At 41.8% G+C, this 25,491-nt stretch overlaps 1 protein-coding gene across 2 annotated transcripts; it reads left to right on the top strand.

The window, feature by feature from the left end:
* Parl (presenilin associated rhomboid like) lies at nt 1–25,375 on the top strand. 2 transcript variants are annotated; one of them, XM_070029685.1, is made up of 10 exons: nt 1–161; nt 6,025–6,220; nt 6,635–6,775; nt 11,956–12,004; nt 16,228–16,323; nt 17,258–17,407; nt 19,477–19,547; nt 22,151–22,252; nt 22,365–22,462; nt 25,065–25,375. In XM_070029685.1, exons 1-10 carry the CDS (start codon nt 37–39, stop codon nt 25,174–25,176), a joined length of 1,140 nt encoding a protein of 379 aa, XP_069885786.1. In that variant the 5' UTR covers nt 1–36; the 3' UTR covers nt 25,177–25,375. The 2 variants fall into 2 exon arrangements, with proteins under 2 accessions (XP_069885786.1, XP_069885787.1); XM_070029686.1 differs by lacking the exon at nt 17,258–17,407.
* Nucleotides 25,376–25,491: the final 116 nt, after the last annotated feature.

The raw sequence follows: 25,491 nt of genomic DNA, 5'->3' as shown, positions 1-25,491 counted from the left end.
GTAAGGTCGGGCCATGGTGGGGCAGAGGCAGGGAACATGGCGTGGCGATGCTGGGCGCAGAGAGGCTGGCGCTGCGGCCGGGCGTGGGCTCCGCCGGCGGGCACCCAGGTCTGTGAGGAGCTCCCCGCTGCCCTGGCCGCCCCGCGGCTGCTCGGACGCAGGTAATGGCCGCCACTCGGGGCGTGTGGGCACCGGGCTCCGGAGGTGAACCCTGGCGGGGCGGGGGCCGCCCCCTGGCCGCGCCGCCCGGGGCCCGGCCGCTGTCCTCGGACTTGGCGGGCTTCAGGCCCCGCCGGGCCCCGGGGAGCCCAAGGTCTCATCTAGGATGGGGTCGTGAACTAGTGCGGGCCACTTTTTAACCCGATGGGGCCATACTGAAGCCCGATGGTCACCGAAGCAGGTTTGCGCCGCCGGTAGAATGACAGCTGAGATTTTATCCTCTCAGACTTGAGTACCAAGCCTCTCTCCCACGACAGCGTTCCCTTTAACGTGGAAAGCAAGGGGAGGGCCAGAGTCAGAGGCGAGCCCATGCTTAGTTCTGAGAGGCTCTCTGATTTAGGAGTTTAGAGGTATTTGGTTCCTTAGATACTTTGGAAAGAAAACCAGCCTAGCCTGCCTTTTGAGATGTATTGCCGACTCCTTCTTCTTCTTTTTTTTTTTTTTTTTAACCTAAGGACGATCCATTTCTAAATTATGAGAGAAGAGAGAGAAACTCCTGACTTTGAAATTCCTTCCAGAATTTTAACCTTCCCGATTTCTGACTTGTTTGGTGTCTCGAATCATCCTGGCTGGCTGAGACCGGAGGAACAGGAGTTAGAGGGCAGCCTGAACTACCCAATGAGGCTGCATCAAAACACAAAACAACAATAAAAAGGAATTTCCTGGAGTGTTTGCAGACGTATTTCTCAGCACCACCCTAGTCCTATGAAATCAGAATTAGGAGAAGGATGGGAAGAGTGGAAGAACCTGTATTTCTCATAAGCATGCCAAGTGAATTTATCAGGCATTTTGAAAATCTTGCATGCATTGTTTCTTAACACATTTTATGGAGTTTCTGGCACTAATCTTAAACTTTTGGGGAGACAGAATGAAGTCAGGTGGAGGTGGTGATAGATTTCAGTGGTCCTGATGCCAGTGTTTATTTCAAATCGCATCTGAGATTGCATAGTGTGTGGATGGGGGTAGGGAGGATTGTCTTACTAAGAAGCAACAGATCGGGTCGCTGGTTGTGCACGCCTGTAATCCCAACTACTCAGGAGACTACGAAGCCAGCCCGTGCAGCAAAGTCCCCTGGTGACTCTTATCTCCAGTTAACCACTTAAAAACTGGAAGTGGGGCTGTGGCTCAGTACAGTAGAGCACTAGCCTTGAGCAAAAGAGCTCAGGGACAACACCAGGCCCAAGTTAAGCCCCCACAACTGACCAAAAAAAAAAAAAAAAAAAAGCAACAGGTGTGTTCAGTGTTTAAGATTTTAAGTACACATCAAGTACTGGTTATAGAAAGGGCAAGTAAAGTGGGTCGCTGGTGACTCATGTCTGTAATCCTAACTACCCAGGAGGGTGAGATCTGAGGATTACAGTTCAAAGCCACCCCGGGCAGGAAAGTTCATGAGACTCATCTCCAATTACCTGAAAACTGGAAGTGGTACTGTGGCTCAAGTAATAGAGTGCTCGCCTTGAGCTGAAGAGCTCAGAGACAGCATCCAGGCCCAGAGTTCAAGACCCACAACTGACAATAAAAGGGAGAAAGAGAGAGTGAGGAAGGAAGGAAGGAAGGAAGAACGAACAAACTAGCCCCAGTAAAAATTGGATAAGAAAACTAGCCCTAGTAAAAATTGGATAAGAAAACTAGCCCCAGTAAAAATTGGATGTAAAGACCACTTGGAACTACAAAGCCTAAGAAACACGTATGATGTTAAAGTTTAACACCTGATTTAAAAAAGATTGCCATTTATTTGGAAAACTTGCTGTTCGTTTAATAGTTACATGGGAAAATGCAGTACACAAGGATGTAGCTATGCCTGAAATACAGTATTTGTGCCTTGCTTCTGGAAATAGGCAGTGAAAGTTAATAAAGTATGTAAGTTGTCTTCTTTATAATCTTTAGTAGGGAAGATTTGAGTTCCTATGGTTCTAAAATTAGTATGCTGGGGCTGGGAAGGTGGCTCAGTGGTAGAGCATGCCTTGCATTCCTTGGGTTCAATTCCTCAGCACCACATAAGCAAAAAGAAAAAAGCTGGAAATGGCATTGTGGCTCAAGTGGTAGAGCGCTAACCTTGAGCTAAAGAGCTGAGGGACAGCGCCCAGGCCCAAAGTTGAAGCCCCACGACCAGACCCGGGTGCGGCTCAAATGTTAGAATGCTAGCCTAGACAGTGTGAGGCCCTGAGATCAATCCCTAGTACTCCCCAAACCAAAATGAAACAAAAAACTAGGAATGCATTTGGCTATAAGTAAATTGATAGTTGTGTAAAGAGGAACCAGTTAAGACATTTGGAGGCTAAATGACTACCATCTTTGCTTTCATAGCCAAAAATATCAAGGTTAGTATCAAAATCCTTTAACCTTTTTCTTGGCATTAAAGATAAGTGCTTCAGCTTTTGGCATTGCATCTCTATTAAAATTAGAAGGGTAGGTGTGTGTAGATGAGAGATATCAATGATGTTTTTATTAGGTAAATAAAACCATTCCAAGAGGTTTTTGAAAAAATTCTTCCTAAGTGTCTAAGTGATAGAACCACCCCTTGCCATGTGGCAGGCTGGAAAGTGATTTCTGAGATGTTGAACCAAGGAGTGGAGTCGATGCAGAAGAACAAGGGCTCTGTAGGCAAGTATAGTAATAACAGCAGCCAACAAGCCTCTAGGAGCTATTTAAGTGTTTGAGGAAAAGTGGTGAGAGGAAAGAAGAGTATGCAGTATGCTGAATGTATCTTTCCTAGCCACTACAAAAAAAAAAACAAGTCAGGGAAAAGTGTTAGAATTTAGCTTGGATTAGCTGTTGAGTGTTTACCCAGGGCTATTTATTCATAAAATGCTTACCAGGCTTTGAAGGGATCTCAAAGCAACATTATGATTGGATAAATTTAGAACTTTTTGGGGGGGGGGGTTCTGGTCGTGGGCCTGAACTCTGGGCCTGGGCGCTGTCCCTCTTGAGCTCTTCAGCTCAAGGCTAGCGCTCTACCACTTGAGCCACAGCGCCATGTATGGCTTTTTTTCTTTTTGCTTATGTGGTGCTGAGGAATCGAACCCAGGGCCTCATGCATGCAAGGCAAGCACTCTACCCCTGAGCCACTTTCCCAGCCCAAATATAGAACTTTTTAAAGTGGGTTTTTTTCTTTCTTTGTTTTTACTGGGATTTGAATTAGTCCTTGATAGGCAGGTAAAATATATTTCTTTGACAGGAATACTTGCTGGGTATTGAGGTGCACACCTGTTATCCATGCTATTTGAGAGGCAAAAATGGCTACAAGTTTGAGGTCAGTTTGGGAAGCTTATTGAGAGACATTGTCTGGAAGTAAATAAGGTTTGTGGCCATATATTAGGGACGTAGCTATAATTCTAACTATTTGGGAGGCTAAAAATGTGAAGATCAAGGTTCAAGGCTAGCCCAATATATTTAGGCACAGTTGCATGCACCTGTCATGCCAAGCTGTGTTGGAGACTAATGAGTAGGATTGAAGGTCCAGGCTTGCCCAGGTGGAAAGTCCAAGATACCCAATCTCTGAGAAGCCTAAAGTAGGCGATTCCACACCTGGATGGAAGGAGAGACCCTATGCTAAAACTAACCAGTGAAAAAATGGGGCTGGAGGTGTGGCTCAGCAGTAGTGTGTCTGCCTAGCAAGTACAAGGTCCTGAGTTCAACCCCAAATACTGCCTCCCCCCCAAAAAAAAATTCTAGAGAATGGAGTTCAGTACTTGCTTAGATGCTGTGGGCATGGGTTCAATTTCATCTCTATCATTCTCTCTGTGTTTCACATGTCCTAAATGTTACTTATTTGGAAGTGTAAGATCATAAAATTTGGGGGCTGGGAAGGTGGCTCAGTGGTAGAGTGCTTGCCTTGCATGCCTAAGGCCCTGGGTTCGATTCCTCAGCACCACATAAGCAAAAAGGAAAAAAAAATCATAAAATTTGGTGGTACTGGAGTTTGAACTAGTACTTGCTAGGCAAAATTTCAAGTCACATTAGCACCCATCTGTCATCATTACTATGTAATTTCTGAGAGGAGGAGAAAGGGCATTCTAGGCATGAATAGTAACAACAGCATCCTGTAGGCATTGTGACTGAGTGTTCCAGGAACTGTTGAGTATTTGAGGAAAATTGATGAGAGAACAGATGCTATGTGTTTAGTGTTGATGTTTTAAGTCATCGGTGTAATCCAGCCATAAATAGTTGCACTAGGAATAAAAGATGTTTTTATTTGACAGAGTTGGCTTTTAGTAGTTTGGTAAAAAATAAAGAATTATAAACTTTAAATCTTAGTGACCAAGAGAACTGTGGTCTACCTAAAAGAATAATGAAGTCAGAAAGTGAAGCTGTTGCCGTCACCAGTGCTTCATACCTATAATCCTAGCTACTCAGGGGGCTAAGATCTGAGGACTGCGGTTCAAAGTCAGCCTTGGCAGGAAAGTCTGTGCAACTCGTATCTCCAATTAAAAAAACCGGAAGTGGCGCTGTGGCTCAAGTGGTAGAGCACTCGCCTTGAGCTAAAGAGCTCAGGGACAGCACCCAAGCCCAGAGTTCAAGCCCCATGACAGACAAGAAGAAAAAAAAGAAAGAAAGTGAAGCTGTTTGTGGGGAAAAAAACAACAACTAAATTTCCTTTTAAATAAGCAATGGGAACATATCTAAGTAGAAATATTCAATATGTGGCTGGAAATGCAGGGCTAGATTAGGATTGGAGAAACATATTTGAATTATTTACCCATGTAGAAGTTATCCTAGTTCCAAAAATGAATTGTTTTGTTTTTATTTTTATTTTATTTTGGTCATGGGGCTTGAACTCTGGGCCTGGGCGCTGTCCCTCAGCTCTTCAGCTCAAGGCCAGCGCTCTACCACTTGAGCCACAGTACCTCACACTCTGGATTGCTCATGCATGGGACTTTATCAGTTGAGCCATAACTCCACCCTGGGTTTTTGCTAGTTATTTGGAGATGGAGTCTTTCAGATTTGTTGCCTAGGCTGGCAGATCCTCCATATCTCAGCCTAGGATTATAGGCATGAGCCTCTGGCTGCCAACTAGTACAATACATTTAAATGTTGTGCTGGAATTGACTAAACTTCAAATAAGATAAACCTGATTAAAACTGATAGTTTATATGTTGTTTAGGACTGGGAATGTGGCTTAGCGGTAGAATGCTTGCCTCATGTGCGTGAAGCCCTGGGTTTGATTCCACAGTACCACATAAAAAGAAAAAAACAGGAAGTGGCCCTATGGCTCAAGTGGTAGAGCAAAAGAAGCTCAGTGACTGCGCCCACACCCTGAGTTCAAGCCCCCAGGACTGGCAAAAAAAGAAAAAAAAAGGGAGGGGTCTAATTTCTTTTTTTTTTTCTTTTTTTGGGTCCGGTCGTGGGGCCTGAACTCTGGGCCTGGGCGCTGTCCCTCAGCTCTTCAGCTCAAGGCTAGCACTCTACCACTTGAGCCACAGCGCCACTTCCGGTTTTTTTTCTTATGTGGTGCTGAGGAATTGAACCCAGGGCCTTGCGCATGCAAGGCAAGTGCTCTACCACTGAGCCACCTTCCCAGCCCTGGGGGGGTGGGGGGGTATCTAATTTCTGTAAGACAAAAGATCTTATATGTGGAGAATGGATACAAACTATTTTATTGATTGATACAAAGTAATAGTCCAAACTAGTGCTCTAAAGCTGTTAGTTTGTAACTTGTCTGTTCCAGAAAAGTTGAGTGTTGTTCCTTTTAATTCTCCCTACATTAGGAATCCTGGCTCTTTTGGACTTGAGAATGCAAATAAACTGAGATGGTTCTGATGCCATTCCATTTCTAATCTGATATTTGTACCTCCTACCCCATAGGTTTAACTTCTTTATTCAGCAAAAATGTGGATTCAGAAAAGCACCCAGGAAGGTGGAACCACGAAGATCAGACACAGGGTCAAGTGGGGAAGCTTACAAGAGAAGTGCTTTGATTCCTCCTGTAGAAGAAACGGTCTTTTATCCTTCTCCCTACCCCATCAGGACTCTTGTGAAACCTTTTTTCTTCACTGTTGGGGTAAGAGTTTACATCACTGGCTGTTACCAGCTTGCTGCTACTCTAGTGTTTCAGTGTTTTTGTCCTGCTTCGATTCTTTCAGAACAAGAACAGGGGTGGGTGGCTAGTGGATCAACAGCAACTGGGGTGCTAGACACATGAATTCTGATTACAGAATGAATTTAATAATTGCTTTTAGAATCTAGCCCAGTAATATGTAAGCCTCGGAGGAGAAATTTGTAGGCCTTCTGTTTTTAGTGGCACTAAGTTGGTATTTTGAATTTTGGACCTGTTAGAAACAGACCTGAAAGTTCTATAGTTAATAAAATCGGAAACAAAAATGTTCTTGTCACCTAATGGGATTTCTGTGTGGGAAAAGAATATGGATAAATCTCTCTATTAAAATTATTTTGTAATATATTTAATTTTATGCAGTTTACAGGCTGTGCATTTGGATCAGCTGCTATTTGGCAATATGAGTCACTGAAATCCAGGGTCCAGAGTTATTTTGATGGCCTAAAAGCTGACTGGTTGGATAGTATAAGGCCACAAAAAGAAGGAGACCTCAGGAAGGAGGTAAAGATAAACATTGTTTTATTTTAATCACAATTTTTAAAGTCTTTAGAAAGTATTTTTATTTAGTGGCAACAGTCCATGCATGCATAGATTTGAAGTCAGTGTACTTAAAATTCTTCTTTATAATCCTTTCATTCCATGAGTATTAATGAATGTGTTATATGTTTAGGAGTATTGTACTTGACAATAATTTCAAGAGTTTGTCCCTCTACCCATATGCCTCAAAAATGACCACAGAAGCTGGGTACCAGTGCTTAATGCCTGTCATCCAAGCTCCTCTGGAGGCTGAGGTGTGAGGATCACGGTTTGAAGCCAGCCCAGGCAGGAAAATCCTTCAGGCTCTTATTTCCAATTAACTACCAGAAAGCTGGAAAGGGTGCTATGGCTCAAGTGGTAGAGCACTAGCCTTGAGCTAAAAGAGCTGAGGGGCAGTGACCAGACCCTGAGTTCAAGCCCCATGACTGACAAAAAAAAAGACCATGGACAGTTTAAAAAATATCTGGGAGCCAGGAAGTGTGGTTGCTGAAGCCTGTAATCTTAGCTACTCACTCAGAGCTGAGATTTGAGGATCACAGTTCAAAGCAAGCCTGAGCTGAAAAATCCCCATGAGACCTTTATCTCCAATTAACTTTCAAAAAGCTGGAAGTAGAGTTGTGGCTCCAAGTGGTACAGTGCTAGCCTTGAGCAAAAGAGCTCAGGGATAGCATGTACACACACACAAAAAGGTTCATGAAGCTCTTTTCAACCATGGTTGGGCATACTGATGTGCACTTGTCACCCCAGAGATTCTGGGAAGCACAGATAGGATTGTAGTCCTAGCTGGCCCGGGCATAAAATGAGACCCTTTTCCAAAAGTAATACAAAAAGAACTGGCAAAGTGGCTAATGCGGTAGAAGACCTGACTAGCAAGTACAAGGCCCCAAATTCTGCCACCCCTGAGAAGTACCAAAAAGAAATGGGGGGAAAAACGATGGGCATAGTGGTACATGCCAGTAATCCCAATTATTTGTAAGGGAGAAGCAAAAGGATCACAAGTTTAGGATCACAAGTTTAGGCAACCCAGGCAAATTATCTATAAAACAACAACAACAAAACTCCAGAAGGGCTTGGTGTTTGGCTTAGGAAGTAGAATGCTTGCCCAGCATGATGCATGTTCAGTCCCCTTACAGGAAAAAAAAATATCAAGACCTTATTCCAGCTCTCTACAGTTTGAAGACCACTGTTAATTTGGCATCACCTTGTTGAATTATTTTAGATAAATACCAGAATCACAGGAAACTTAAAAAAAAAATAGGGTAGAACTACCAAGTCAATTTTAATTTTTACTTATCTATTTATTTTGTTGGTACTGGGATTTAAACTCAGGACTTCAAGCTTGTTCTACCCTTTGCTAATAGCTGGTTCTCTACCACTTATGCTACATTTCCAATTCTGACTTTTTACTGGTTAGAGATAAGAATCTCCAGGATTTGTCTGTCTGAGCTGGCTTTGAACTGCAATGGTCAGATCTCTTCCTTATGTAGCTAAAGCTATAGGTGTGAACTACCAGCACCCAGCTCCAAATGGATTTTTAAAAGCCTCTTATCTGGTTGTGGGGACGTTATAGCTCAGTGGTAGAACATTTGAGTAGTAATGCTCAAGGTCCTAGGGTTCAACCTCTAGCACCACCATCTTCTAAGTGGGATACAAGAAAGAGATGTAAATACATGGAGCATGCACATTTTCCATTTACTTTGTGTGCCAACTGATGGCTCTCTTTCCTCCTGACTTTTTTTTGTTGGTGGTGGTGGGGCTTGAACTCTGGGCCTGGGTGCTGTCCCTCAGCTCTTCAGCTCAAGGCTAGCACTCCACCACTTGAGCCATAGCACCACTTCTAGTTTTCTGGTGGTTAATTGGAGATAAGAGTCTCACAGATTTTCCTGCCTGAGCTGGCTTTGAACCACAATCCTCAAATCCCAGCCTCCTGAGTAGCTAGGATTACAGGTGTGAGCCACTGGTGCTTGGCCTTCCTGAATTTTTAAAACAAGTTTGCTTCTAGATAAATCTTTCTTAAAAATTTTAAAGTTTTATATGTCAGTATTTATTGGGAACTGAAGCCATAGGTTAATGTGTTTCCAGCTCCATTTTTGTTTTCAAGCATCTTTGGTGTTTTGTTTTTTTATGACACATCAATACTGTTCCAGTTTGGAGAGAGAGTTGAGAGGGTTGATGTTTCCTCTCTCCCCTCACCTGTTTGTTTTTTTATTTTTATTTTTTGCCAGTTCTGGGACTTGAACACAGGGCCTAGGCACTGTCCTAGAGCTTTTTTTGTTCAAGGCTAGCAGTCTACCACGTGAGGTACAGCTCCACTTCTCAATTTTTTTTGGAGAGGGGTAATTTATTGGAGATAAAGAGTCTCACGGACTTTCCTGACTGGGCTAGCTTTGAACTGGATCCTCAAATCTAGCTTCAGGAATAGCTAGGATTGGGGCTGGGAAGGTGGCTCAGTGGTAGAGTGCTTGCCTTGCATGCCAGAGGCCCTGGGTTCGATTCCCCAGCACCACATAAGCAAAAAAAAAAAAAAAAGAATAGCTAGGATTACAGGTGTGAACCACTGGCACCCAGCCCCTGCCCCCTTTTTTGATACCTGTACTGGGACTTGAACTCAGGGCCTCAAATCTATTGCTTAATTTATTCACTCAAGGCTGGCACTCTATCATTGAACCACCCCTCTAATTCTGGAGTTTTTTGCTGGTTGATCTCTCAGATATATCTTCTCAGGCTGGTTTTGAACCCAAGATTCTCAAATCTCAGTCTTCTCAGTAGCTAGGACTATAGGTGTGAGCCAATAGTTCCTGGCTGATGTCTTCCTTACTTTCCCACTTCCACGAATAGTCTAGTCCTAGTCAGTAGAGCCTGAGAAGGAAGCCATGGGCTTTCTTATTACTAATTAAACTTTGAAGTTCCTATCCATAGAGGAAGGATGCATTCTTCTGTTTCTGAAGAGACTCATTCCAGAAGCACGAATCCTATTGTAGAGAGAGGCTTTATGCAGAAGAATAATTTATAGTATTTACAGGTAAAAACAGTAACAAGCAGATTTTTACTCAGTATACTATATTTTAAAAGATAGTAAACCGAATTCCACAACCCTGAGTCACAGGAAGTTACAGCACATCGCTGGACTGTGAAGTTCATATATATATATATATATATATAAAACTTATATGATATATTATGTATACTATATATTATATATATTATCCAAGGATATATATTTTAAAATAATAGTTAAACCAGTCACAGGTTAGACTATATACAATCCATGCCTGTTTAAGAATGAAGCCTGTTTAAAAAAAAAAAATGCATGCCTGTAATCCAAACTACTCAAGAGATAGAGACCTGGGGTGTGTGGTTTCAGTTGAGGCTGGGCAGAAAAAAGTCCATGAGACAAGTGCCTCCAAAATAACTCCTAATACAGCACTGGAGACACAGGTCAAGGAGTAGAATAGTAGTCAGGCCACAAGCTAAGCAAGCATAAAGCATTATATGCAAATCTAATGGGGGGAGGGGGGTAAAGGCTATAAATATAGCATAGAAAATGAAAGTCTTTGAATCTTTGTCATGTCTACTGGTACATGCCTGTAGTCCCTGCCATCTGGGAAGTTGTGATACAAGGACTACTTGGGCCCAGGAGTTCATTGCCAACCTAGGCAACAAAGTGAGATCTTGCCTTAAAAAACAAACAAACAAAAAACCCACAGCTGGGTGCTGGTGGTTCACACCTATAATCACACCTATCTATTCAGGAAGCTGAGATCCAAGTATTGCAGTTTGAAGCCAGCCTGGTCATGAAAGTCCCAGAGACTCTTCTCGAATAAAACTACTCAAAAGCCAGCCGGGCATGGTGGCTCATGCCTGTAATCCTAGCTATTCAGGAGACTGAGATCTGAGGACCACCATTCAAAGTCAGCCTGGGCAGGAAAGCCCATGAAACTCTTCTCTCCAATAAACCACTCAGAAAATTGGAAGTGGCACTATGGCTCAAGTGGTAGAGTGCCTGCCTTGAGCTGAAGAGCTGAGGGACAGCTCCCAGGCCCAGAGTTCAAGCCCCACAAACGACCAAAAAAAAGCTATTCAAAAAAGCTGCAAGTGGCACTTTGGCTCAAGTGTAGAGCACTGGCCTTGAGCAAAAGAAGCTCAGAGACAGTGCGGAGGCATAGAGCAAACCCCAGGACTGGCAAAAAAAAAAAAAAGGAAAGGAAAACCCTGGGAACCCCATTTACATCAGTATAAATGCAGCAAAGACAGTCTGAGAGATCATACACATATTAAAATTACAGAAATGAAATCATATATACACTAATCTATAATTTTTTAACCTTGATTTTTCCCCCCATCATAATGAAATCTGATGGGATGTCATAGATAGAATATTTTTAATTAAGGAAAATTTTATATTCAGCAATAGAGAAAAATATTTTTGTCAAACTTCAGTAGTTACATTCCACTCTACTTTTCACTCATTTTCCTTTCATTCCCCTCCCCTCCCCTCCCATTACTGCATTATTGTAAAGCAGTACCTAACTACATTTCACTCAAAGATTTCACAATGTATCCCTGACAACTTAAGATTCTTTTATCTTGTTTCTGAATACCATTATATCTAAAAAAAAAAATAGCAATGTTAGTACAAATTTATTCTCCTAGTTCTAGTTCATGTGAAGGCTGTCTGTGTTGCTCAGGCTCATGTCACACTCGTAGATCATGTAGTGCTACCTCTACTTCACTAGTTCACCATCAGGCCCCGCACCTCAGTTAGAATTTTAAAACTAGATAGGACCTTGTTGAATAATAAGGCTGTCTTCTGATCCCCAGATCTCAGCCTCTCAAGTAGCTAGAATTACAGGCATGAACTACCGATGTCCAGCTACTGTCCCATTTTATATGTCAGAATACCAAGGCTTAAAAATAAAATATCTGAACATTGGTTTCATTTGGAGAATGTAGGATGTCTCTATTAAAAACAAAACCTAAGAACCAACCCCAAAACATGGCCTTTTCCACTCTACCATGTCTATTGGTCATCTATAGTTTTTATAAATGAGGGATCAAGACCACAGGCATTTCTTTCTAGGTTTCACTTTCCTAATCAGGAAGTATTTCATGTACAATGATATGCAATTCTCCTTCTGTTTTAGATTAACAAGTGGTGGAATAATCTAAGTGATGGCCAGCGGACTGTGACAGGTTTGTGTTAGCTTACATGTTTTAGCCATTCAAGGGAAGAGAAATCAAACCAAAAGGTACAGTATGCCACAGGAAATAACTTTCATACTGTACTCACCAGTGGCTTAGAAGACAGAGTATCTGTACCTATCAAGAATAATGTAGCAGTATGAGGAGTAGTGTAATTACAGCACTGGGAAGGCTGAGGCAGGAGAATCAAGAATTTAAGGCCAGCCTGGATTACAGAGAGACCCTGACTAAAGACAGAGTAAGGCCAAACACCAATATGTAGTGTGGCATAAAGATTTTTCATAATGATGAGGCCCTGGGTTCGATTCCTCAGCACCACATAAACAGAAAAAGCCAGAAGTGGCGCTGTGGCTCAAGTGGTAGCTGCTAGTCGAGCTGAAGAGCTCAAGGACAGCGCCCAGGCCCAGAGTTCCAGCCCCATGACTGACTAATAAAAAAAGAAACTAAAGGAGACATTGAGTACCTTTTCTTTTGTACACAGGATAATATAATATAATGTATATTATATATGTGTATATATATGCAAGTATATACACACACACATTATCTCCCCACTTGGCAAAGTTGCCTATAGGGTAATTGTCTTCCTTTTCATAGGTATAGAAATTGCCTTTAGAAGAAAGAATTTTTTTAAAGGTACAGCTGCGAGTAGTATGTAAGAGAGGCCTGATTTTGAGAGCCAGGTCTAGCTCCTCTTTAGCCAGGTGCTGGTGGCTCACACCTGTAATCCTAGCTACTCAGGAGGCTGAGATCTGAGGATCGGTTCAGCCAGCCTAGGCAGGAAAGTGCAGGAAAGTCTGTGAGACTTTTTTTTTTTTTTTTTTGGGTCCGGTCGTGGGGCCTGAATTCTGGGCTTGGGCACTGTCCCTCAGCTCTTCAGCTCAAAGCTAACACGCTACCACTTGAGCCACAGCGCCACTTCCAGCTTTTTTCTTTTTGCATATGTGGTGCTGAGGAATTGAACCCAGGGCCTCGAGCATGCAAGGCAAGCGCTCTACCACTGAGCCACCTTCCCAGCCCATGTGAGACTCTTATCTCCAATAAAACACTCAGAAAACTGGAAATGGCCCTGTGGCTCAAGTGGTAGAGTGCTAGCCTTGAGCTGAAGAGCTGAGGGACAGTGCCCATGCTCAGAGTTCAAGCCCCACAACTGACAAAAAAAAAAAAAATCCTCTTTAAATGTAAGCATACAGTGCATCACTGATTATTTTGTTCTTTGTTAATTTTGATGGAAAGACAGATCTGACTCTTCAAAGTAACATTGGTGCAATATTTAGTTATTTGAGAAACTTGATTTCTAAAGTAGAAAGTTGATTTCTAAGTCTTTGATAATTATGCAAATAGGAAATAAGATTTCTAGAGAATAGCAAAATATTTTTTCTCAAACAGGTGTGATACTTAGAGTCTTGGTATTCTTTTCCTATACCTACCAAAGTAGAGAAACAATGTTTATTATTTTTTTCAGTCTGTTTCCTTTGTCTGAAAGGCTTAATTTTACCCACCTTGTTAGCTTGGATCAGTCTTCAAGCTTATGATTGATTGACATTGCTTCCCTTAGAAAGCACTCTGTTTAGCCGGTGCTGGTGGCTCACACCTGTAATCCTACCTACTCAGTAGGTCGGTTTGTAGTTCAAAAAGATTGTAGTTCAAAGCCAGCCCAGGCAGGAAAGTCTGTGAGGCCTTTTTTTTTTTTTTGGTCCTGGGCGCTGTCTCTCAGCTCAAGGCGAGCATTCTACCACCTGAGCCACAGCACCACTTCTGGTTTTCTGAATAGTTAATTAGAGATTGTCTCATGGATTTTCCTGCCTGGGCTGACTTTGAACTATGATTTTCAGATCTCAGCCTCCTGAGTAGCTAGGATTACAGGCATGAATCAGTGGTACCCAGCTTTCTTTACCACTTTGAGCCACAGTACCTTCAGTTTTCTGGTGGTTAATTGGAGATAAGAATCTTATGGACTTTGCTGCCCAGGCTGGCTTTGAACCTTGATGCTCAGATCTCAGCCTCCTGAGTAGCTTGGTGGTTGTCATTTTTGAGGCTAGCAGGTACAATCAAACTCCAAAGCCATAAAGTGACTACCTCTATAATCATGGAAACCTGATTTTATGGTCATAGCAAATTATCCTCAAGTATCTTTTACTCTAAAAATACCAGTCACTATGTACAACAACCTAGACCTAAAAGAGTCAGTATTAAAGAGGTTCCACTTTCCCAAAGAAAACTAAAAGACTGTAGGCAACATTCACTACTGCTTATTTTCTGTGGGATAGACCTCCTGACGTCCTGTCTACCTCTTTCTCCCCAGATTCGGAACTCCTCATTGGGAGGGGGCACATCACTCTTCCTTGCCTTGCTCATAACTCTCTTCCCTATCCTTTTACCAGTACTGCCTCTCTCACCATCTTTCAAAGGGTTTCAAAGGGTTGTAGTCATTTACCAAAGATGGCCTAATGACTGTTACAGTCTCCACTAAAATGATGGAATCAACTCAGTTAAATGCAGTGCAGCTTCATTTAATGTACTACTGAAGGAAGAAAAAGTATCTACTGAATAAACTATGTCAGATCACTAATTATACGCATCTTACAACTGATGCATCCTGACTTCAGATATTAACTAGGAAAAAAAGATCTATGAAAACAGACAGCTTCCTTTCCTCTCACAGAAGAGAACCAAACCTGAGCAGACCAGGAATGCTAAGGATAACTCCACGATGTAGCAGAGACTCCACAAAGTGTATCTTTTACAATACCTTAATAATAACAAAATTACATTTTTTTTGTTTTTTTTTGGGGGGGGGGTCTGGTTGTGGGGCCTGAACTCTGGGCCTGGGCGCTGTCCCTCAGCTCTTCAGCTCAAGGCTAGCGCTCTACCACTTGAGCCACAGCGCCACTTCTGGCTTTTTACTTTTTGCTTATGTGGTACTGAGGAATGGAACCCAGGGCCTCAGGCATGCAAGGCAAGCGCTCTACCACTGAGCCACCTTCCCAGCCCTAAAATTACATTTAAAAAGAGAGTATCACACCTACAATCCTATCTACTCAGGAGGCTGAGATCTAAGGATCATGGTTCGAAGCCAGCCTAGCAGAGAAAGTCCATGGGACAGTTTTCTCCAGTAAATCATTTTGGTAGAGTGCTAGCCTTGAATACAAAGAGGCTCAGGGAGAGTGCCCAGGCCCTGAGTTTAAGCCCCAGGACTGGCCGGGGGGGGGGGGGGGGGGGCTGAAGTCAGTTCTTCCTTTTATTAAGGAAATTGAACACATTCATTGCCTATTGTTTAACCAGACACTTCAGTTCTAAGTTCCTTTAATTCAACAAGTAGGTAAATGCCTTTTGCAAAGAGTATGGCAATTCCAAAAATTACCTGTTTTTTTTTTTTCTTTCTGGTGCTGATATTGGGCTTGGACTGTGGTCCTCATGTTCTCCCTTAGCTTTTTCACTAAGTTTGGTGCTCGACCACTTGAGCCAGTTGGTTTTGAAGAAATGGAATAGGGTTCTGGGTGAGGGAAGTTAGCTTCTAAAACATTTGCAGTTGTCTAGGAATCCTCTTGACTTTGTCAACTTGTAACAGTTTATAATATTTTAAAGGCACTTATTTTGTTGTTGTTGTTGGTTGTGGGGCTTGAACTCTGGGCCTGGGCACTGTCCCTGAGCTCTTCAGCTCTAGGCACTTGAGCCACAGCGCCACTTCCTGTTTTCTAGTGGTTTATTGGAGATAAGAATCTCACGGAGTTTCCTGCCTGGGTTGGTTTTTGAACCATGATCCTCAGATCTCAGCCTCCTGAGTAGCTAGGATTACAGGCCTGAGCCACCGGCACCCGGCTTAATTTTACTACCTCTCCTCAAATACAAAGTACCCTCATGTAATTGTAGTAGAAAATCTCATTCAGGTGGACTTTAGATCAGACTTTCTTTGCTTTTATTTATTTATTTATTTATTTTTGTCGGTCGTGGGGCTTGAACTCTGGGCCTGGGCGTTGTCCCTTAGCTCTTCAGCTCAAGGCGAGCGCTCTACCACTTGAGCTACAGCGCCACTTCCGGTTTTCTGGTGGTTTTATTGGAGATAGGAGTCTCACGGTCTCTCCTGCCCGGGCTGGCTTTGAACCTCGATCCTCAGATCTCAGCCTCCTGAGTAGCTAGGATTACAGGCGTGAGCCACCAGCGCCCGGCTTTGCTTTTATTTTTAACTTACCAAAATTATATTTATTTTGTAGGCATAATAGCTGCAAATATCTGTGTGTTCTGTTTATGGAGAGTACCTTCTTTACAAAGGACAATGATCAGATATTTCACATCGAACCCAGCCTCAAGTAAGTTTATTTTTCTTTGTCAGTTGTGGGCCTTCAACTCATGGACTAGCTGTCCCTGAGCTCTGTTGCTCAAGGCTCAAGCACTCTACCAGTTTGAACCACAATGCCACTTTGTTTTCTGGGGGGTTGTGGGGGTAAGGGGAGATGGGAAGGGTTGGGTAGGGAGAACAAAGGAGGAGGCAACAATGCTTGATAAGAAATGTACTCATTACCTTGCCCATGTAATTGTAACCCCCTCTGTGCGGAATTTTCACAAGTAAAAAAAAAAAAGAGAGGAAAAAAAAGTCTCATGGACTTTCCTACCTTTCCTGCCCGGGCTGGCTTAGAACGGTGATCCTCAGATCTCAGACTCCTGAGTAACTAGAATTATAGGCATGAGCCACCATTGCCCGCCTCTAATTTGATTTTATTTTGAGGTAGATATAATATGGAAGAAATAATGCTATACAATCTGAGGTATTTACCAGCAATTACAAGCATAATCTGGAGAACAGACTGAACTGCTTGGGACAAGAACTTCATCTCTCTTATTGTTCTATCCTGGGTGCCTGAAATATGACTTAAATATAGTAGATATATAAGTATTTTTTCAATGAATTAAGATCTGCAGTAAGTACAGATTTATTTCTTGGGAGGAGATTTGTGCAGCTTTATAATTGAAATAATTTACTTATTGTTTCTAACTTGGTGTAAGTACAAGTTGTTTTTCATTGAACTATGCATTTCCACTGGTTGTTTACAAGTAGAAATAGTTATTAATATATATATTTTTTACCACTTTAGAAACTGCTGGCTTAAACAGCTTTTTTACACTTACTTAAACTCTGTGTTTGCATGTTGTGTTTAATAACAATAATGAGAAAAGTCTAAAATAGACCCTTTTTTTTATTTTGTGTTCCACAATTACCAGTTTTCATTTTTCTTTCTTTTATAGAGGTCCTTTGTTCTCCAATGTTGCTGTCAACATTCAGTCATTTCTCCTTATTTCACATGGCAGCAAATATGTATGTTTTGTGGAGCTTTTCTTCCAGCATAGTGAACATTCTGGGTCAGGAGCAGTTCATGGCAGTTTACCTGTCTGCAGGTAATAAGCATCTCTGAGATCATAAGCATTTCCATCTGTCTGCAGAAGGGATAAAGGGAAAGCTTAAAGCCATATTCTGTACACAGTAAGTGCTCACAACATACTTGTTTCTTCACTTCTATGTAGACAAGCGTACTATTGATGGATGGCGCTGTTGCCTTCTCTGCTTCTCATTTTGTAGATCTCTGTGAGTTGTTTGGGTATGCTTGATTTTTAAGTGAGTTAAATAAAAGTTAAAGGATATAATGGAATTTAAGCATGCCATTTTTATCTCTCTGGACCTTGATTTCTTTTTCTTTTTGACAGTCATGGGGCTTGAACTCAGGGCCTGAGCACTGTCCCTGAGCTCTTTTGCTCAAGACTAGCACTCCTACCACTTTGAGCCATAGTGTCACTTCTGGTTTACTGGAGATAAGGGTCTCACAGACTTTCCTGCGTGGGCTGGCTTAAATCAAAATCCTCAGATCTCAACCTCCTGAGTAGTTAGGATTACAGGTGTGAGCCACCAGTGCCCGTCTTTGGACCTTGATTTCTTTAGCTGAGAAGATTTCCAGCTATTTCAGTCACCTGTGAAATAGCTTCACACAAGCTCGCTTCCCTAGTGTATTCAGTTTGCAGATTGCTTTAGATGAGAGCAGTGCAATGTGATTGTCTAGAGTAGAGTGTGTTCCATCTATCTTTTTTGCAAGAATTCTGTTGGTGTGGAGCCACTTCCTACTTCTGGTCCTGGAGATGGCATCATCTTTGTATTTCAGTTGAAAAGTGGTTGTGCATGATTCCAGGTCGCTACTATTGCTAAGTTGATAGTTGGTCAATTTTTCCTTAGAGTTACTAATAAAATTTATACATTTCCAATAGAGAGCTATTTGCAAATTTTACTTAAAACAGTACAATATAAAAATTTATTTCTAAAGTCATACATTTAGGAAACATCTAGCTGGAGCAGGAAACTCATGCCTGTGATCCTATCTACTTAGGAGGCCGAGATCTGAGGTTTGGAATTTGAAGCCAGCTAGGGCAGGAAAGTCCATGAGACTCCAGTCCCCAGTTAACTGCCAAAAAAGCCAGAAATGGAGTGGTAGCTCAAGTGATAGAATGCTAGCCTTGAGCAAAAAAGCTTAAGAATAGTGCCCAGGCCTGAGGTTCAAGCTTTAAGACATACAAAAAATACTATCTGGCAGTTGTTCTGTAGTGAAGGAATCTCTAGATTTGGATTAAGAACCTGTTTGTACTACCAGCTAGCTGGGTGAGGTTGCAGAAATGACTACACCTTTCTGCAGATTGTGATACTTAACTTCTTATAATAGGGTCTTATAAAAAAGAGCAAATAAAAGCACCTACCACAAGCCCCAAGTTAAGTGCCTAATCAGTGTTGATTTCTCATGAGTACTTATCTGGTTCCTCAAAATAGAAGCTAGGCAATCCTTTTGTCCTCTAAGGTAAAATACTGTTTTTTCTCTAAATACTAGTTATGTTGCTGTCTTATAGGAAGGATTTTTGTTTGTTTGTTTTTTCTTTAATGAGTCACATTGAGCTCAAATAGTATTGAAGCCAAAGGGAGCTCATGGATCACCTAATATTCTAGCCCAGAGGATTCTGGGACAGTTGATGAGTTTGAGAACTAGCCTTTTCTTCATGTCACAGAAGAAGAAAATGGTAACTGACAGGTAAAGCGGTTGCCCCACCGTCACTCAGAAAGTCCTAACAGTCTTTCTCTGAACTAGCGGGGCTGATATGCAGGATAGTACTCATACTAGCACCTTAGAGGGATCCAGAAAGAAATCTAACATTGCTGAAACAGGAGGATTATGGGCTTCAAGGTAGCTTAAATTTTAGAGTGAGATCCTGTCTAAAAGAAAAACAAAACACCCAAAAGATAAAGTATTGACACTATAAAACTGTGTGGAATGGAGATAAAAAAGTGGAAAACAAGGGCTGGGATTATAGCTCAGTGGTAGAGCCATTTGCCTAGCATGCATGAGACATGAGACTTTGGGCTCTATCCTCCCACCACCAAAAACCAACCATTTTTTAATACTTAAATTATTGAAATATGACTTATTTCTCAGGTGTTATTTCCAATTTTGTCAGTTATGTGTGTAAAGTTGCCACAGGAAGATATGGACCATCACTTGGTGCAGTAAGTATTTCTAATTTAAACAATTTCTAATGTAATTTTAAAATTAATTTTGAATTAGTTTTTAAGTTTAAAATAATTATATATTTACAAGTAGGTTGCAAAATTCATAGTTTTCTATACACCCTTCACCCTGTATCTTACAGAACCACATACAGTTATCAGTATCAAGAGATTAATGTTTGACTAATCTGCTTTTAATTTAAGAGTTGATACATATGTAGAACTTTCTAATTATCAGGGTATACAAGTTAACCATTGGTCATTTGTATTTATATACTGGAATAGAATACTTATCAAGAAGAGTATTTCAAAGTAGTGATGAATATCTGATCCTCATGAATCAGCACTGGAAAATTCTGGCTAATTACAGATTTGAATCTGGTCCTATTCTGTCCTGCAAAGTTGCTTCTGGGTAGGCAAGACTTGTTAGGTACTTGTGCTGGACCCTAGAGATAGTAGCAAAGATGCTCAAGATCCCTGCCCTCAGCAGTTTATATCCTGGATGCTTAAAATTTTAAATATACATATTTATATAGATATAGTGGATATTTATACTTTTTAGTTTAAAAGAAGAATTCTAGATACATAGAAATCTTTATATAATATTTCTTTTTTTTTTTTTTTGTCAGTCATGGGTCTTGAACTTTGGGCCTAGGTGCTATCCCTATGCTCTTCAGCACAATTCTACTGCTGTACCACTTGAGCCACAGTACCACTTCTGGTTTTCTGGTGGTTAATTGGAGATAAGAGTCTCATTGACTTTCCTGCCCAGGCTGGCTTTGAACCATGATCCTCAGATCTCAGCCTCCTGAGTAGATAGGATTACAGGCATGAGCCACCAGTGCCCAGTTATTAAAAACAATACATTTAATTTGTACTTACATATAATGCATTCAAGTACATTCAGATAGGAGATTTCATATTTAAAGGAATTCTAAGAACTTTCATTTCTGGAAAAAATCTTTTGTGTATGTGTCTTTGTTTTTTTTCTAATTTGTGTGTTCCTTGGATTTGTGCATACTTGATCTTCCTAATGAGGTCTATATCTTATCTAATGGTATGCATACTTAACTGTTTAAGTTAGGAATTTTTGTTTTCTACATAAAAATTGCTGTGTGTGTGTGTGTGTGTGTGTGTGTGTGTGTGTGTATGTGTATGTGTGTGTGTGTGTGTGTGTTCGTTTGTTCACGTTACCTACCTTATTCAGCAACTAAGCAAGCACCTTTGAAATCAATGAACACCACTAGGTGGAATCAGACTTGAAAGCAAACATCTAAGGCATGCAAAGTATGAGAATTTTCCAGAGGACTTTGGAATGTTGAGGGTGGGGAGACATTAGCCAGAAGGATCTAAGAGGGCATTTTCATGTATTCTTTGACAACTTTTTTTTTTTTTGCCAGTCAGGGGGCTTGAATTCTGGGCCTGGGCACTGTCCAAGTTCTTTAGCTCAAGGCGAGCGCTCTACCACTTGAGCCACAGTGCCACTTCCAGTTTTCTGGTGGATAATTGGAGATAGGAGTCTTACAGACTTTCCTGCCCAGGTTGGCTTTAAACCGTAATCCTCAGATCTCAGCCTCTTGAGCAGCTAGAATTACAGGCATGAGCAACCAGTGCCTGGCTTTGGACAAGTCCTATTCTAATTTTATGGATTAAAAAGCTGAAGTCCAAAATTAATAAAATGTGGCAGCATGGAATTTGGAATTAGAGTGGGATTGAATCTCAACTCTGCCACTTATTATTGCATTACCAGTTATTTCTGATTTAAGTGCTTGCTCGGAAAGGAGTACATAGTAAGAAATGTATAGTTGCATTTTCTGTGCACCCGTCAAAATACTCCAGAGACCGAATCCAGCCAAAATCCTCTGTCCTCAAAGTAGAATAAAATAATCTTCAAGCATTTTAAAAAATTTCTTTACCCGTGATAGGGCTTGAACTCAGAGCTTTTCGTGTGTGTGTGTGTGTGTGTGTGTGTGTGTGTGTGTGTGTGTGTGTGTGTGTGTGTGTGTGTGTGTGTGTGTGTGTGTGTGTGTGTGTGTGTGTGTGTGTGTGTGTGTGTGTGTGTGTGTGTGTGTGTACTGGAGCTTGAACTCAGAGTCTGTCACTTTTGAGATCAAGGCTGGCAGGCTGGCACTCTACCACTTGAGTCATAGCTCCAATTCCACCTTTTTAGTTGTTAGAGATGTGTCTCAAGGACTTTCTTGTCCTGACTTTGAATTGTGGTCTACATAATCCAGTCTCTGAGTAGTTAGGATTGATTTTTATTCTGTATTATTCCCTAGCAGTCATGTCCAGGGAAGGTACTGTGAGGGGTGTCTCTTGCAAAACTACATTTTCCTAATGTTAACTCCTAGACTATAAGGAAAATGTTCACTCTCTTTATGAGACTGAACGAATTTCACCTGGATTAAGATAAAGCATAACACTTAGAAGCAATTCCAGGCATGTATGTGTTTCTCTGGGAGAACTGGGAGAGCTTTGTTAGACACTGATGGATGGTCCTGTAACATGGCTGACAAGCCCTGGCATTGTGAACCTTGAGACACATGGAGCCACAGGGATTGTGCGTAGAGTTTGCCATTCTCCCAGCGTTTGTTCTTTTGTAGTCTGGTGCCATCATGACGGTGCTTGCAGCAGTCTGCACTAAAATCCCAGATGGAAGGCTGGCCATCATCTTCCTCCCTATGTTCACCTTCACAGCAGGGAACGTAAGTACCTGGGGGGAGGGCCAGGGACAGTAGTGTTTGTACAGTGACTTAATGTCAGTGTTGGAAGAATCAGAGTTGTACCATTTCTGTTCTCTCTTGCTGGCTTTTTCAGGCCCTAAAAGCCATTATCGCCATGGATACGGCAGGAATGATCCTGGGATGGAAATTTTTTGATCATGCAGCACATCTTGGGGGAGCCCTCTTTGGAATGTAAGTGTGAGCAGAAATGATTGTTGGACTGCTCCCTGGGACCCCTGCTTGCCCTCTTCCCTGGCTTGTCTCTTCTCACCAGTGTTGTGCACACAGGCCAAGCTTGTGGAGCCATTACTTTGTAGTATGTGTACAGGAAGGATAGTACTTACATTTAGTACTGAGCTATTGAATACATGGTACTATTGCTCCTCTAGTTTTACTGATGGGAAACAGGCTCAGGACCAAACACATGTTTATCCATAGTCCTGGCCACCCCAGCATAAGAGATTGAACAAAAGCAGCATATGGTCACAGCACTTTCATTTGTGTTCAGGTGTGGGTTTTTGCATAAAATGTGGAAGTTGAGCAGCAGCTTTATCCTGGAAACTTCCCAGGACTCTGGAGCGCATCTGATAGCCTCCAGCAGCATAGTTGACTATTAGATGGCTTCTTCTACTAATGGCCTATCTTGCCTTATATAAATGTTGCTTTTGCTCTTTGTTTAAAAGTTTGATGATGCCAGTGGCCTGTAATTCTAGCTACTCTGGAGACTGAGATCTGAGGATCATGGTTCAAAGCCAACCTGGACAGGAAAGTCCATGAGACTCTTATCTCTAGTTAACCATCAGAACACTGAAAGTGGTGCTGTGGCTCAAAGTGGTAGAGCGCTAGCCTTGAGTGAAAGAGCTCAGGGATAGCACCCAGACCCCAAATTTAAGCTCCACAGGTGACAAAAAAAGTTTCATGACAATGTAAAACTTTTCTACTTAAAACAGAATAGAAAACTCTATTCATAAGTCAAACAGTTTTGCTTATTAGGTGGTGGAACTAAATGCCATTATACCATTTATAATGATTTAAAATGATTACAAAATAGTGCATGTGAGTTCCAGCTTTAGCTTTACGGTAACACATTATAAATAGTAGGACATGACCTGCTATTAAGTATGAGAAACAGACTAATGAAAAAAGGTCTTTTCTGTGAGCTCTCATGTATGTTGATCAGGATACTCTTATTTCTCCAGCAAGTTTCTCTTCTAATCTCTAATTAGATGGCCATTTTCAGTTTTGAAAGTAATTGGATCAAATATAATTTAAAGCCGAAGATCTAAAGGTAGAGGAATCCTTTCTCTTTGTTGTTTGTTAATTTCAGCTCCATTTCATTTACTATATCTAAATCATATCCAGAAGTTATCTTTTCTAACATCTTTAAAATTAACTGGAGCCAGGCACCAGTGGCTTATGTTTGTAATCCAAGCTGCTCAGGAATCTGAGATCTGAATATCATGGTTTAAAGCCAGCCCATGCAGGAAAGTCAGTGAGACTCTGATCTCTAATCAGTCCCCCCAAAGCCAGAAGTAGAGCTATGGCTTCAAATGGTAACACACTAGCCTTGAATGAAAAAGCTCAAGAAGAGTGCCCAGACCCTGAGTTCATGCCCCAGTACTGGCATGCGTACACGCGAGCACATGCAGAGTCAGGTACAAATCAAGCCTTTCATAAATACACCTTGAGACTATTTTGAAAATTTTGAAATTTTAGCCTGCTACTCTGATATCAGTTTAAATGAAATAGAGCATTTTAAAAATTAGGTGTTGGGAAAAGTGATGATGAACAGACTCTGATGTCTGCCTCAAGGAGTATGCAATCTGGGGCTGCAGGGAAGCAGAAGTACAGGTTGCACGAGTAGAAACTTTGTGAGTTGCTGTCTATGCCTATGCCTCCAAGATCCATTGCAGCCTGTGCTGTCCTTTTCAGTGCTGCCTTCCTCCGGGCCTGGCTGCTCCCTCTGGTGGCAGGGTTCACAGTAGTTAGAGCCCAGGTCTCTGAGGCAGGTTTGAGTCTTAGTCTGATGGTTCCTACTTACAGTGCCTGAGAAGTTAATGTACTACAGCTCTCAGAGCTTGTTTCCTTTGCTTATTGTCTCAGTTAGGCAAGCTTTGCCAAGGCATGAGGATTGGAACACCATTCATGGGGACTGGAAAAGAATTTGGATCCCTAGACCTTGCTGTGTGTAGCACGGAGGAAGATGATAGGAGACATGTCCTCCATTCCAGCTGTCATTAGTAAATTCCATTGACATCTCTTAGGCTTTGCAGCAGTCTGAGCTGGGATAGAAGGTATTACTAGCACCTTGGGCAAATTATTTTCTTTTGAACTAGGCTTCCTCAGGCCTCCACTGGGAAAGCTATACTGATCCTTCAAGGCAGGGATGAGTCCAAAGTAGCAGAACTTCTGCTTCAAATATACAAAACCCAGTTCAAGCTCCAGTAATACAAGAAGCAGTATAAAGTTTTCATGTAGTTGCATTCACCCATTGGCTTATCCTACTTCAGCCTTTTATATGCTCTGCATATTAAAGCTAATTCATTTATCTATTAGCAAGTAAATAATCATCTATTTGATGTTTTTGTTGTGCTGGGAAGTGATCCCAGGGCCTCCCACAAGTGCTGTACCACTGAGCTATACCCGAACCCTAATCATCTATTTTAATAAGCTACATAGTAAATATGAGTGGCACTGAATTTTGAAACTGTCAACTTGATATATCATGATGGTACTTATATTTTTATGTCAGACTGCTTGAATATCAGATCTCATTTGTTTTTCTTTTCTCCAGATGGTATATTACTTATGGGCATGAACTCATTTGGAAGAACAGGGAGCCTCTAGTGAAAATCTGGCATGAAATGAGGACTAATGGCCCCAAGAAAGGAGGTGGCTCTAAGTAAAGCCAGGGCTGGCCAGTACTGGTGCAATGACCTGTCTGCTGGGAGCTCCGGGAGTGCCTGTCGTGAGGGACCACGGCCTCGCTCCTGCCCAGAGGACACCCGGCAGCCAGCCCCCCACACACTGCAAACTGCCCTCCAGTGTATGTTGTCTCAGAAAGCGAATTATGACACAGTTGTGAAATAAAGGTTTATATCTCTAGTTTGTAAATAGAGGGTATGTCTTACCTTTCAGAGCACTGGTGCTACTCCAGCAGCTTGTTTTTTGGTTGTTGGATGTGAGAGGCCTGATAGCAACTTAGAGGCCTTTGGGTCTGA

This window comes from Dipodomys merriami, unplaced genomic scaffold, assembly GCF_024711535.1.
Source record: "Dipodomys merriami isolate MVZ:Mamm:240054 unplaced genomic scaffold, mDipMer1.0.p SCAF_2, whole genome shotgun sequence".
Lineage (NCBI taxonomy): Eukaryota > Metazoa > Chordata > Mammalia > Rodentia > Heteromyidae > Dipodomys > Dipodomys merriami.
Note: the sequence above shows the minus strand (reverse complement) of the source record. Positions and strands in the feature narration are given on the sequence as shown.